Here is a 16,055-nt window from a genome sequence, read left to right on the forward strand (position 1 = left end):
AATGAAAGTAAATGACTATACACACACTTAAAAAAAGTTTTTAATCTTATGTTGGCAAGCCAGCTCAGTCATGAGTACGCCACTGTCATGTTTTTCTATAATTTCATGCTTAGTATTGATTGTCAACATACACTTTTTCTTCTCACTACCCTTTATTGTACCGGCTTGCTTTGGACCCATTGTTTTTTCACTAAAATCTGCACTGATTAACGCAAAAAAAAAAATTTTACTCATATGTCAAATTTGTCATATGTTGGAACACTTTTCAAGGTAATTCTATAAATTTAAAAGGTATAAGTAAGCATAAAATACAAAATAAAAAACACATTTCGAGCCAAATAGGTTTTCTAAACAGGTATTAATTTAGTGGTGCTATTTTTAATCAAACATGTAAGGAGGGAATAAAAGCGGTAAATTAAAGTAACTGGTTCTCTTCAAAGTCCAACAATTTAAAATAATCATCTTAATTAATGCTTCAAGCTTTTATCACTTAAGGAGACAATTATTGGACTGATCATAGATTTATACCCCAAAAGACCAATTTGTCATCACTTATTAGGCTTGACTGTATTTTTTCATACATGTGGGTTTGTTGGTGGGTCCACGTTAACACATAGGCACAAGAAAGACTTTGTGCAGGGTCGCTCTTAAAAAAATCTAATTTGCCTGGCACTGATTTGGGAGATCCCGTCTCATCACCACCAAAGAGCGCCAGATTGTAGCACACAATTAATTGAGGCACATGTTTGAAGTGTCCAAGATTAATGTACCACATAAATGGCATCTGTCACAGGTCATTTAGTATGTAAGGCGAGGCTGTCGCCCCCACGAATAAGTTTTTGTAAGCAGAGAGCCTGATGCGTCTGTGGTGATGAGTGAGCAACAGTAGTTCTCGTTTAACATGAGCCAGGCTCTTAATTATCAAAGGATACATTTCAATGACCCACCGAGTTTCCTAAATGTTCAACTGTAGCAGAACCCTTACATTTCCAACACATTATTGAAGAGGGGGGCGACCCGGCGGCTTGGGTTAATAGCACGTCAGCCTTACAGCTGTGGGGTCCTGGGTTCAAATCCAGGTCGGTCCACCTGTGTGGAGATTGCATGTTTTCCCTGTGTGGGTTTTCTCTGCGTACTCCAGTTTCCTCCCACATTCCAAAATCACGCATGGTAGGCTCTAAATTGACCCTCGGAATGAGTGTGAGCATGAATGGTTGTCCAACTCCTTGTACCCTGCGTTCAGCTGGCCACTGATTGAGGATGTCCCCCGCAACTGGCCCAAAATCAGCTGGGATGAGCTCCAGCACCCCCGCCACCCTACTGAGGATAAAGTTGTTCAAAAAATGAATGAATGAATGAATGAAGGTGTTTTAGAGGCAATTCTTTACAGACAGTTCAAAACATTAATATTACTGAAGAGCAGAGACCATAAATGTGAAACTGATGAATGCATTTAAAATAATGCTTTTTATATTTTTCTCTGCTCCGAACTCTTTGTACATTTGAATATTTCTATGCATCATGAAATGGCAGTAAAAAAATGGGACATCTCATGGTATTTATAAAACTAATAGAATTTTTAAAAATAGGCAAAGGAAGGAGGAATGGGAGGGTATTTGAACGAGTATCCTGAATCCGTCTCGTCCCACACTCCCATCAGTGTGCCCAAATATGGATCTGCTATTGCAAAAGAGTCTGTTCTCAAGACCTGCCACCGACCAGGCAGAAGACTGGAGGATAGGAAATTGAGGGGAGAAGGAAAAAAAGTCACATGGGAAAAGGTTAAGTTAAAGGAAGACAGAAAACAGAGAACATCAGACAGATATAAAGATCAGCAGTGTGAGATAGTGAAGGATGCAGTCTTGGCAAGAAAACAAAGACACTTCTGGTTATGTAGTTTTATACAATATAGAGTGGTTGAAGCAAAGTTAGTTATTTGGAAGTCCACGGCTGAAAAAAACGACAAAAACTATTTTTATTCTTGGAACTTACTTTCCATTTCAAGGAGTAAGCTAAAAGTGAAGAATTACAATAAGTTTGGAGACTATTGGTAAAAGTTTAGCAATTAATCATTTACGCTTACGTATAGTACATGTTGGCTAACATATATAAATAGAAACACAAATATTAACTTTGCCCAAAGAAAGAGTAAGCTAATGTATTAAGTGTTTTTTTTACTTTTGCCCCAAATGAAAATAATAATGATTTTATATATATATATATATATATATATATATATATAAAATCATTATTATTTTCATAAATATATATATATATATATATATATATATATATATATATATATATATATATATATATATATATATATATATATATATATATATATATATATATATATATATATATATATATATATATAGATATATATATAGATATATATATATATATTTATAGATTTATAGATTTATATATATACACATACACATACACACACACCCACCGACCCACCCACAGCCTTTGTTGACTGATGTAGGCAAAACCACCTCTACATCAACACCAGTAAGACGAAGAAAATGGTCATCCACTTTCGGAGGAATCCTCAACAGACCACTCAGGTGAACATCCAGGGTAAAGACATTGAAATCGTGGAGAATTTGAAGTACCTGGGTGTTCAACTCAACAACAAACTAGACGGGTCCACAAACATAGATGCCCTGTAAAAAAGGGGCCAGAGCCGCCTCTACCTATTGAGGAGTCTACGGTCCTTTGGAGTGTGCAGGACACTGCTGAGAACTTTCTACGACACTGTGTTGGCATCTACAATGTTTTGTGCAATGGTCTGTTGGGGATGCGGGAGCGCGGAGAGGGACAGGAACAGGCTGAATAAGCTGGTCAGGAGGGCCAGCTCTGTTCTGAGCTGTCCTTTGGACTCTGTGGAGGAAGTGGGAGAGCGGAGGATGCTGACCAGGATGATGTCTATCATGGATAAAACCTCCCACCCCCATCATGAGTCTGTGGAGTCCCTTCGAAGCTCTTTCAGCAATAGACTGTAGACTGCTGCACCCTCAATGCAGGAAGGAGCGCTTCCGCAGATCCTTCCTCCATCAGCTGTCAGGCTCATTAACAAAAAAATCGCTGTGTGCTATATATATATGTGTATGTATATATGTGCTTATATATAAAAAAAAATTTATATTTATATATATATATATATATATATATATATATATATATATATATATATATATATATATATATATATATATATATATATATATATATATATATATATATATATATATATATATATATATATATATATATATATATATATATATATATATATATATATATATATATATATATATATATATATATATATATATATATATATATATATATATATATATATATATATATATATATATATATATATATATATATATATATATATATATATATATATATATATATATATATATATATATATATATATATATATATATATATATATATATATATATATATATATATATATATATATATATATATATATATATCTATATATATATATATATATAAATATATATCTATATATCTATATATCTATATATCTATATATCTATATATATATATATATATATATATATATATATATATATATATATATATATATATATATATATATATATATATATATATATATATATATATATATATATATATATATATATATATATATATATATATATATATATATATATATATATATATATTTCAGCAACACGGTTGCACGGTCATATATTTATTTATTAACTTATTACCTATTTATTTGTCCAAAATGCCTTTCCTATTTCTGCATCCTCACCCTCTTGCTACTGTGACAACAAAATTTCCCGAATACGGGATGAATAAAGTTATCCAATAAACGTACACGCACACGTACACATATGTAAATATTCCCACCAATTATATTGCACTTGTTTCTGTGTGAAAGTGATGGACTGAGTTCCCACTATGATCTGTGTTCCAACTCTCTCATTTCCATTGTTAGTTGAGTCAGTCAATTTTTCTACGCGTGGGAAAACCTCCCCCCAGTAATACATTTTATTGTTCGCTATACATTATTAGTTTAGTATATTATGAAACTTTGTATTTGAAGCACAACTATCTATAATTGGTTATTTATTGTGGCATTAAATATTTTACATATTTTTGTGTGTGAATGTCATCGACTAAGACGATCAGTCATATTTTGTCAGTCGAATTCGTATTCATCATGGCAGTCAAACAAAGCAAATAAAATCATAGCTAACTATTTTAACCTATACTGAGTGGAATATTATTAAAGTTTTGTATTTGAAACACATGACGGGTAATATACAGTAGCATTAAAAAGGTTGACAAACTTTTACATGCATTTTTTGTCCCTAATGTCTTCTCGTTGGTCCTTATTCAACTACCGTATTCACTTGCATATAAGCCGCCCGACTGTTTAAGCCGCACCCTTAAAATTGCCTTAAAATTGTTGCATTTTACAATTTCTCCCGTATAAGCTGTCCCCTGATTCCCAATTTTCACCTCAATTTTCATGGTTTTTAATAGGGAGTACAAATGTGTTACTTTAAAGGGAACATTTCAAGAAAAACCCTCACACGTGGTATTCCTGAGATACTGTATGAATCAAAAGCACATTATTATTTCAAAATCAAGGCTACACGCAACTCAGAGCACGTTTAACTAGGTTTAGACGGCAGCGCCCTAGGTAAGTTGGCCGTGCCTCGACCTAGTTAAGATGGCCGCGCCTCGACCTAGACAAGATGGCCGAGCCCTGACCGAGCAGTGATGGGAATGAGTTTTATGCAAGATCCTTCCTTTTCTTAAATAAATTACCGAATCGATCGCAATGTCTTGCGTCATGACATCACGCTATTGATGTCATCGTGTCATGTCGTGTTTTTATGCGCATATAAGCCATACCATTGATTGAGGCATTTTTTTGTCCGACAAAAGGGGCTTATGCGAGTAAATACGGTATACTAGGGATGGGGAACAAGTTAGACACAAAGAGCAAAAACTAGAAGTATACAACGCAGTGACTTCCCAAACATACAGATATCTTCATATTTTCGTTTAGCTTGCATTTTGCCAAAGAGGGTAATAACTTGCATCAGTATTAAATGTTCATACTTCATTTCCCGGCCTTAGATGTAACCTCCGAAGATGATTGCTGGTCACTTACGTAAGAAAAAAATATATAATCTGGCATTTTTTTTAAATATATAATTTATGATGTCTTTTTAATGGGCCCTGATGAATCTGAGTGCGTTTTAAAAGAATAAAAATAAGAGAAATATGAAACGAGACAAAGAGCCATAGTGTAAACCAAATAGGATAGGAATCAAAGAGCCACATTCATTTTGGCTGGAAGCCTTATGCGGCTCAAGAGCCGCATGTTCACCCCTGAACTATACAATGGCTTGGAAATGTTTGGGCCCCTTGAGTGCTCAAAGTGCTTTATAAAGTGTTTCTTAATTTTTTAATTAGAATATTAAAGTGTTGAGACACAAAAGAAATATAGACATGGGCATTATGTAGAAACACTAGCATGCATTTGTCATGGGTTGTACCTTGTTTCATGGATAAATGGTGTCTTTTCAGCCTTTAATTTGTAATGTATTACAACCACTTACAAATGTGCTATTTCCAGCCATGGTCTTGCCGCACTCTTTACAGTAACTAAAGTCAATTGTACCATTATCTTTACAGTTTTTATATTCTTCATTTCAAATTTGTTTTCAGAGTAAGTGTGGCATGTGCAAGGGTGATAGTCAGAAGTTAGAGGGTGTGTGATAGAATAGTGTTTTTCTGAGGTGTGTGTCCATGGTGTTTATGATCTTGTGTGCATGTGGAATTTCACAGCACAGTTCTGCTTCCTCTCCATTCATCCGTTTCTTTAGTCATTCAGTTGATCAGGTTTTATGTGAGTTAATGTGTAACAGATATGTATTGGCAGGTTTTATAATAAGATACAAGAGAAAAGTCCAATGATTCAAGATTGCACGACTTAAGAGGAGTCATTAATGGGTATGTCATCTTTGTGTGGTGTGAAAATTAAGTCTGTATGCATGTGTTTAGGACATGCCATTCAGGCAAGCAGATAACACATCTGTCCTCCCAAAATATAATTTTTGTGTGAGTTAGATGCTGCACATTGTATATCTATAAAAGGGTTTGCAGTTACGTTAGGAATATTTTGCTGAAGGCAGTTTACATTAATGTTAGCTGTTAACATTGATTTGAATTAGAGTAAATATGTAAGTAACATTTTATGTGATTAAATTAGGAGTTTATTACTTTCAAATTATTAATTTATGAAATAGCACAATACTGGACTGACTCATCCCACTATATCTCAATACATACATTACTGATACCTGTCTCTCAAAATCAATCCATGGTGCAACTAGTTAAACAAAAATAAGGATTTCAAAATCCATTTTTTATTGAATCCTTTATTAAACTGTGCACCTTTTGTGTTAAAACAATGCTGTAAAACATAAATATAATGCTGAGAATTTACTTGCACATACAGAGAGAAGATGCGACAAAACAAAAAGACCTTAAACAAGTTTAGGTCCAATAATAAAGATTAAATACCTTGAGAGACAATGTGTAGTTGAAAGATGGCATCAATAAACATTAAACAAATGGTAGAGCTTAAACACTTGTAGGTTAAACTGAGCCTCTGGAATCGAAACACGTGCTGAGATATTCTGTCATTTTTCAAGCCTTGTAACTTTGTGCTTGTGCAAGACACTTGCTGGTAGCACTCCTTGTTTGAAAGTGCGGAAGTAGAGCTTCACCCTTGTTTTAGCCTCAAGTCAAGCCTACTTATTAATGTTGTGACTACTTATTTATTATTTATGAATTATTCATTATTATTTATTGAGAATGTGTTTGTTTGTATAAGTATTTGTGCACTTTGTAGTGAAGCTTTAAATCTCATACTTGTATAATGACAATGAAAGCATTCAAATCACAATTAATTTCACCTTAAAAGGGGAGATAAATCCCATTTGAATTTTATAGTATTATTGTCCTCATAAATAAGCATTGAAACACTGCATAGATCATGTGCTTGTCCACATTTTTGTAATTTCTTGTCCGTTTTTCCCTAATCACAAAAGGCAGGGGAGAATTACATAGCCCATGATTCCATTCTGACGTCACACCAGAAATTGACTACTTGCGCATTACCATAATGCTTTTCTCCTTGGAGGGTAACAAGAATGTAAACGAAAGGGCTTCCCAACCTGTAGAATGTGAGTGGATGCTGAAGCTTCCTAAGATCTTAAAAGAAGTGTCAAAGCTGACAAAACAGAAACTTAAACAAAAATGTCCCTTATTCAGAGCTGCCAACTACTGTGTAATTTCAGGAGTTTACCCAGAAATGCAACACAAAGTCCGGGACTTCGGACAACCTCTTTAAACTCCGGAAATCCCAAATTAGTCACTTATTTTTTTTAAGCAACCATTTGGGAAAAGTACCAAATTTCCAATTTAAACGCCTTGAAATTCACACCATTGCTACAACTTGCGCCATTTTGCAGTGGAAACTGGAAGAATTACGTAGCAGTGCATTGTGAATCATACGAGTTACAAGTTCAAGAATCGATTTCATAGGTAGCCTCTATTGTTTTAACATTCTCATTTGTATTCATAAGAGAAGTATTATTAAAGCTGACTAAACCACCAATCTTTTGTTTTAAAACAAATCCTATCATTTCAGGGCTTGTTCTAAAGGAAGTTCAAGTATGTGTGCACAGCACTTATCAGTATGCCTCCTCGGAAGTTCAAGTAGGAGTACTGTGAAATAATCTTAAAAGTAATCAAAGAATGTTTCAATCTATGACATATCAATCCGTGTCACGGCCAAGTCATAGAGACCTTCCATCCATATCACAACCATCAGTTTCAGAGAATTTGCATGTCCTTTGTTTATATGTAGCCTTTACCATCATTAGTGTCACAACCATCATTGTTATCACTGTCCTGCTGCAGCTTTGTAATAGGGAATTTGTATGTCCCTTGTCATAAAGAATTGTATGTCACAAAATCTTGCCCTAATTAAAAAAGGTATTAGAAGCAGAGTTGCCGGACCCACTACCTCTGTACTCTCCTTCTGCAGAAGCTTCAAAATCTCACTCATCAGTCTTTGTGTTCTTCGTGTGCTTTAAATGGGACAAGGATACTCCTGAAATGGGGTCAACGGAGGTTGGCAGGTCTGCTCATTATCTGTTGATCTTGGGAAGTTAGTGGGGAAAAACATTTGTGTGTAGTGCCTTGACCATATCAAATTCTGGGCTATCTGTCCAGTTTCAAGCTAATACTATCCATCACTGTTAAACCTCCAAAAAATTAAACTGGCAGAAAATTTTGACTTATGTCTCCTTTGTGTTTCACAAAAACATAGAAAATGACTTTTGATCTGCACTGTTCCCCTGAAACTTTTCTGGTTTAAAAGAGTAATAATGTAATTTACTTGGACAATACTATGTAATATGCGTGCAGTTCACCAGCAGAAATACAACATACAATGTTTCAAATATTTTTTAAAACATCGATCCTTTATTTCATAAGCAGTCTATTTGTAACCAGAATAAAGGTTTCAAAGGTCCAGAAGTTTTGCGTCCTGTTTCCAGGTTTGACTTGTTGATAAACACTCACAAGACCAAGTGGTCTTATTGCCGGAGTGAATGTGATTCAGACAAAATCTGTATAAAATGTAAACAAAATAAGCATAGGGCCATTTAAATATAACTTATGTTTTTACAATAATTTAAATATTATGTTTTTGCTTAACTATTGTAAAAGTACAGCATAACAAAAATAAGTATAAAAGTGAAGCTGGTCAGCTGGTCCCTTACCCGCAGTTGCATGTTGTGCAATGTGCAAATGTCAGTCCTTTTGGAGACGGTGTCAACATGGGATATTTCGTCAAGTAAGAAGCAATAAAGTTCTGCAAGTGTCTGGATTTCTTGGAAATTTCATCCAAATTGGGATCCATTTTGCACGGATTCCGGGGAGGCATACTGATAAGTGCCGTGCACTCATACTTGAACTTCCTTTAGAACAAGCTCGGAAATTATAGTATTTGTTTCGAAACAAAAGACAGGTGGTTTAGTCAGCCTTAATAATACTTACAGTAATACCTTGATTATTGTGGTTAATGGGAGGGGGGGTAAATATTTGCTCAGAATTTTACTTGCACCTCAAATTCTTCATAAGTCAAGATATGTCTTGGTACAGCGGATCATCAGAACTGAAAATACGATCATGCAAAAATCAAAAGGCTTTACTGGATATTATTCAAAATAATACTCCAGATTTTGTGAATACAGATACACATGCCAAAAGCAGCATACACAAATGTACTGATCAAAACATCCTAGTGTACTTTGTGTCAATGTGTGTGCACGAAATAATCAGTAATCAAGCTAAAAGTAGGTAGGGCATGCTTATCTGCACTCAACACAAGCGCACACAAACATACACTTGACTCAACACATTCTTTAGCAGTCCTATTGACAGGCCAACTTACTTTAAGAGTATCAAGAGCACACATTATGGGTAAAAGAGCTTATGATGTAAATGCAGAGAAGATAGCATGTTAAAGTAAACAATATCTGCAGTTGAACAGAAAGTATGTTCATGGTTGACTCACATCACATCAGCTCTACATAATAATGGCAAAAGTTTCACAACTTGAAGCAAAGAAAATAAGCCGAGAAGGAACAAAACTGAATTACGACCAATTACCAGAACAAAATTTTGCTTTGTGATAGATTGTATATAATATATCATATATATTATCTTTTTTAAATAGTATTTTAAATACTCTTTAAAATGAACCCCTTCAAGGTTTATATCAATTGGATACCGTAATCATCGATTTTCTCACATTAGTGCAACATGCCAATGAAATTCAAATACCCATTTGTTATTTGTGTGGGATCGGTACCCAAAAAAAAGGAGTGTTGCTGAAATTTAAGGAAGTGCTGTGCAAAATAGCAAAGTTAGGCTAATAGGCTGCTGCTCAGTTACTTTCGGCCTACTGCCCTCATCGTCAGAATAAATGTTGCGTCAGTATAGGACCCTGTTGTTAATTTTTCATCCCAACATTTTCTTTCACGCAGGTTACTTAAAGTACTAAAACCAGCATAGTGTTACTGAGACAAACACCACCATACCGATAGCAGTCACGGTGGACCTGGGGGTGAAACAACAGTAGCAGGCTCTGTATAATAATTGTGTAAGAAAATTAAAGCGTGAAATTCTGTACTCAAATGAGGACAAACACTACTAAATGAGGCAAATGCTCTCCATTAAAATTAAAGTATTATTATCAAACCTGGAACAATGGGGTGTAAATATATTTTCACTATTAAAATATGTCCCTCCTTTTAATGCTACACCCCCCCCCCCCCCCCCCACTAAACCCATTCCAGCTGTGATACAAAATGTGCCCATTTTGGGTACTTTAATCACTATGTCATCGCCACGATTTTTTGCAGCAGATCTAAAGGGCTATTCCAACAGGGCAAACTAGTCAGATAACATACGTTCATGCTGGAAAAGCATACAGTAAACCAACTCAACTTTTTGTGATCAAAGTCCATCTTAATCAGAGGTTAAAATTTACTCACCCTTCAGCTTCTCCACCACACTCTCACCAGCTCTCTCCACCACTTGGCCATCCTCCCGCAGGTAACGGTCATCCAGGAATTGAGCAGTGGCTTGTGATAGATGCACCTTGCCTGCCACACCAAGCTGCTCCATTAAATTGGCCAGATTGACATCATTTGACCATACATCAAACTTGAAGCGCTTCATTCCAAGAATACCACAAAGTACGGTGCCGGTATGAACACCAACACGCATGCTGACAGTCTCACATGTCTCCTGGCAAAATTGTTCAATGGCTTTGATCATACCTAGGCCCATCTCTACACAGCAGTAGGCATGATCAGGTCTAGGATCAGGACAGCCTGCAACGCAGTAATAACAATCACCTAGTGTGCTAATCTTCTCACAATTTGTTAGTTCACAGAGATGATCAAAGCGTCCAAAGAGATCATTAAGAAGACCAACCAAGGCTGGTGCAGATTTGTTGGCAGACATTTTAGTAAAGCCCACTATATCTGCAAAAAGGATACTGACAGGTTCCATACGTTTCATGTTGAAAGGTCGAAATATTATCTGTCCTCGAGGGATGGAAGTCTTCTTACGTTTGTAGTTATTATGAGGGTAGTTTTTCGGGCTACCAGCATTTGGTGATTGCGAGGCTCCAACAACACCTCCTCCAGTGCCCAATGAAACAGCCGATGAAGAGCAGGTGCCGGAGGAATAACGTTTTCCGCAGTTCTCACTCCCTCCACCTTCGTCGTCACCTTGTTTCATTAGCTCGTCTGCAACACGTCGAGGCATGACCGAATGGATCATACGCTCTTTCAAGGCCTTCTCCACTCCTAGATCCTTGCCATGCATTATGGCCTGGCCGACTTTGAGAAAAGTGCTGCGAGAGCGCACCTCTGACATAATGAACAAATGGATACCAATGACGTGGACACACAGGTGAAGCATTGCTTTTGCAGGACCAAGCCATTTGAGAGTTTCTTTTTCCCATTTGGAGCTGGAAATCCTCAAGTCTATCCCCCACTCAGTAGAATCATAGCTTCTATGAATCAATGGTAGCCACCCTAGTGCCTCAAATAATATAGAATATAAGAAGCCTAGTATCACTGAGGCATAGAGACGCACGTGAAGAACACTGTATAATAACAACAGAACTTCTATACATAAAGAAAAGGTAGCCACTGGGGAGATGCAAGGGGATGGTTGTGCATCAGTAAAATGGGAAGAAGTGTTTGCATGTTGTGCCCACTCGAGCTGTGTGTAACCTGTAGTCTGTATCTGTGGGGCCAAGGTGATGGCAAAGGTGACTGCAATGAGAAGCAATGAAGTTTGGTTGTAGAATTGTGTGTAGTACTGAGTTAAGGTGAACACGAAAAGGAGTGCTAGGAGGACTAAAAATGAGGCAGTGGGTGCCAAGAAGGTCATGGGGTTGCACCGTTCACTGTTGATGCTAAAGTAGACGGCCCAGAGCAGAGCTGCCACAGCCAGGTAGAACAGGACATATCGAAAGCGCCGTTGAGTCTGAGGAAAACACCTCTCTTGGCACGCCTCCTCGAGTATAGGGGAGTCAAACTTGGGGTCCCAGCATTGAGCAGCTGAACGCTCAAATAATGGTGGTGCCTTCCTGTGTACCCTTGTTGTGGAGTTTGCAGCCAGTCGGGAGTCAGCAGAGCTGCAGCTGGAGGAAATACTGGATTTGTGGATGTTAGAGTTGATTTTGCTTCTATCCTCGTGGCTTCCAGCTTCTTCTCGGACACTGGTTCCAGGCCTAACATGCTCATCCTGTTGCGGCAGTGTAGTGTTGGTAATCCGTACAGTCACAGCACCATCCCTGCTGGGATTACATCTTACTTCTGTTGCGTGAGTGAGAAGCCGCCGGTGTTGTTTCAGCAATGCCATATTGATGTTGGATTGGAGATGTGCAGGAGTGGGTTGAATATTATGTAATAGCTTTTTGTGGTCCTCTGGCAATTAGATGTGTTGCGTGGTCGCTGCGTATTCACCTGTGGAGCTGGAGAGGGCGATGCTCATCCAGGTGTTTCTTTGCAGAATTACACATACAGCACTGAGCACAAGGCACATACATCTTTGCTATGGATACAGAAGTTAAAAAATTCATCCGCACCAGTTACACCATTCCATCTTATTGAGCTCCTCATGATGAAAGCCTTGATTTGTGTCATGTATAGCATTACAAAGATCATTTTGCAGGGGGCATCTGGGTTTTATAAAGTTTCTCCATGTAAAATAAGATAAAAAATAAATAACTGACTACTCAGTCCTTCTCCAAAATTTAAAATCCACAGCTGCATTGTGCGAGCACATCCAAATGTAAGCTGTCAACAGTTAGTGGTGCACAACAATTAAAGTTTCTTGGTAATGACTGGCACCTTCAATCTATCTGAAAGCCCCCCTTAAATCCACTATTGTGGAAGCATAGATTGAAAAATGTATTTAGATTTATTAGTCCAACCTTCGAAACCTCCACTGCAGAAAACAGAATGGTTCCTTGATCAGGCAACTTTACCTTCTGCATTCCTGCTCAAGCAGTGTGCAGAACAATTGGATTTCCGTGCATTCATGCCTTCCATTTTAAGTCGTATAAATCTTCCTGACAGCGAAATTTGGGAGTCCAATGCATGACTAGTATCAAGCTTCTACAGTGCGCGAAGCCCAAATGAGGCAAAGGCAGGCATGCGGGCCTATTCCCATAGACCCATCCCCGTCCTTTCCTGTACTCCTGCTCCGAATCTCCTCGTATACCCCCCCTCTACCTTACAAACAGGGTCAGGGAGGAGGGAGGTATGTGCTATTCAAAGAGCGTAGTTCGACAAGAGAATCAGAAAAAGTATCAACAACTGATCCGAATTAGTGTCTCTTTGCCTCTGCTGGGAGTGATTCCAACTTGTTGCGCTCAATTGGCAAAACATACAAGAAAAATACGAGGAACTGCTTGGGTCGAGGCTGCGCTAAAAATAGTGATGATCAAAGCTCTTTGCAATACTAACAACACAAAACAGAATTTAACATTGGGACACTTCGATCCATATATCCAAAGGCGTTGGAATCCCGAGGTTTGGTTGAGTAAAAACAGTACCACTTTAAAATTCCAGTCGTGCAAAACTTCGTCTTAACTGCCCGTCTCAAAAAAAAGTTTTTTCCCTGGGCCGCATTTCCTGCGTTTAGAGAGTAGACCCAGTTTGGACTGGGGTTATTTTGAGCCCGATTTCCTTTATCCTCATCTCACTGGGGGGGAGAAAAGTGAAGAATCCCTAGAGCTATAAAAAAAAGAGGAAAAACCCTCGCAGGTAGAATCCTTGTTGAAAATATCCAAGCGTAAACACAGAACAGACTTCTTAACGGAATGAACTCCACGGGTTCCTTATGGCACTATTTCTGTCCAAAATAAACGAGTGGGCACACAGTGTGTCTTCTTTAGTCAGCTGCTCGTCGCCTATTTTTATTGCTTTACGACTTCTCGCTGGGGCTCGAACGCACGTTTCATAGACTCCGGTAGTATACGCTCATGGTTGCTTTTATCTCCTGTTATCCAGGCGAGCAGAACATCCACACACTCGGAGCTGCCACCCACCATCTTCGCCGTGACGGATTCGGAAATCCTCCCCCAGCTGTTGTGGCGGTATGGGATGGTGGGATCAATCTGTCAAGTTAGACCACCCTACCAAAACATACCAGTTCCGGTTAAAACACCGAAAAAGGCTCATATTTAGAATTTGTATTATATTACACTCAGACTCTTTAAACTCTGAACCTTTTATTTTTTATAAACGAATAATAATATTTGTTTCCTCGACAATACAGAGAACTGACACTTCACAATGCGAAATATGCTTTTACTAAATATTGTTTTTTAAAGAGCTTTTCTTAAAAAGGAAGGACAAACCATGACCATGTGCAAAGGATTTCTTGTTTAAAAAAAATCTCATTTGTAAGAGAAAAAGTGGGCAAAAGTTAAATAAAAGCCAGTATTTGGAGGAAATAGCCACGTAGTGCACGAGTACACTTTCTTTCACTCCTCGTTCTATTCTGGCCAATCACAGATTGCCCACCCTTCCTCATGACAAAATAAATACCCATTGTCCTACGCACTTATGTTCGAGAGAATCCATGTTTATGTGCATATCTTAACTGAATGCTACGTATATGCTCATTTACTGACCACTTTATCCTCACTGGGGTCGCAGGGGGTGCAGGAGCCTATGCCAGCTCACTTCAGGCCAGAGGCTGGGGACACCCTGAATTGTTGGTCAGCTGACCGCAGAGCATGAGGAGATGGCCAACCATTTATTCTCACACTCGTACCTAGGGGCAATTTAGAGTGCCCAACCAACCTACTATGTATGTCTTTGGAATGTGGGAAGAAACTGGAGTACCCGGAGAAAACCCACGTGAAGAACATCCAAACACCACACTGGTGAATATATATATTATATATATATATATATATATTCATATTCATATTTATATATATATATATATATATATATATATATATATATATATATATATATATATATATATATATATATATATATATATATATATATATATATATATATATATATATATATATATATATATATATATATATATTATATATATATATATATATAAGAGTACAAAATTTACGTATTTTCATGCACGATTGTGAATTGTTGATGGTTATACTGTATTGGCATTTAGCATCGATATAAGAAGCTTGGAGTTGTCCGTCAGGATGGTCTTGTTGTTGCTGGTGACAAAATCCTGCCCTGGGTGTCGCTTTCTGTCATCAGGGACTCTTTTTGATGCCCTTTGCTTGCTGCTGATCATAACAGGGTACTGAAGAGGGGGTTGTCTGCCGAGGATATGACCGGCAGTTCTGGTATGTAGGTGCCCTTTTTAGGCGGTTACGGCAGCACTCCTGTGTTGATGGGTATTTGCGGTGTGGAAGGTGCACTCGGGCGGATGGCCTTAACTGTTAATGAGCATGATGATCTTGTCTATCAGAGGCATGTTGATGGCCGACCGTTCTGGTGCGGTTTCCACATGTAGTTCCATGGTAATGAATATTTGCGCTGTGATCTTGATGAGGTTGTTGGCCGAGTCGAACAGTGGTTTCATTTTTTTGAACCAATTGGGTATGGACGACATCCTTGCATGATGCCTGGTCTCATCATGGCCTCCTTGTTCCAGTGTCTCATGTTTTGCAGGGGATGGCCTCTTGAGATAACCATCTGATCAGGTTGTGAAGTATAGAATCTATTCTTTATACTTTTATGCTGTACAGTCACTAGGATAGAATTTTGCAGAGCCTAGTGGTAAGTTTCCTTCATAACACCTATGAGTTAGGGGCACGTCATTTACTAAGACACGCCCATTTCTTTGTGTCACTT

The 16,055-nt window shown here is 37.5% G+C and overlaps 1 protein-coding gene across 1 annotated transcript in view; it reads right to left on the bottom strand.

Annotated features, from left to right (window-relative positions):
• The window catches only part of adcy9a (adenylate cyclase 9a), a 39,645-nt gene extending 25,345 nt beyond the window's left edge, over nucleotides 1-14,300 (bottom strand). Inside the window, exon 1 of the mRNA XM_077718286.1 lies at nucleotides 10,671-14,300. Within this exon, the coding sequence (XP_077574412.1) occupies nucleotides 10,671-12,558 (1,888 nt within the window). The 5' untranslated portion in view covers nucleotides 12,559-14,300. The remainder of the gene's footprint in view (nucleotides 1-10,670) is intronic.
• Between the last annotated feature and the right edge of the window lie 1,755 nt (nucleotides 14,301-16,055).

This window comes from Stigmatopora nigra, chromosome 6, assembly GCF_051989575.1.
Source record: "Stigmatopora nigra isolate UIUO_SnigA chromosome 6, RoL_Snig_1.1, whole genome shotgun sequence".
In the NCBI taxonomy this organism is placed as follows: domain Eukaryota; kingdom Metazoa; phylum Chordata; class Actinopteri; order Syngnathiformes; family Syngnathidae; genus Stigmatopora; species Stigmatopora nigra.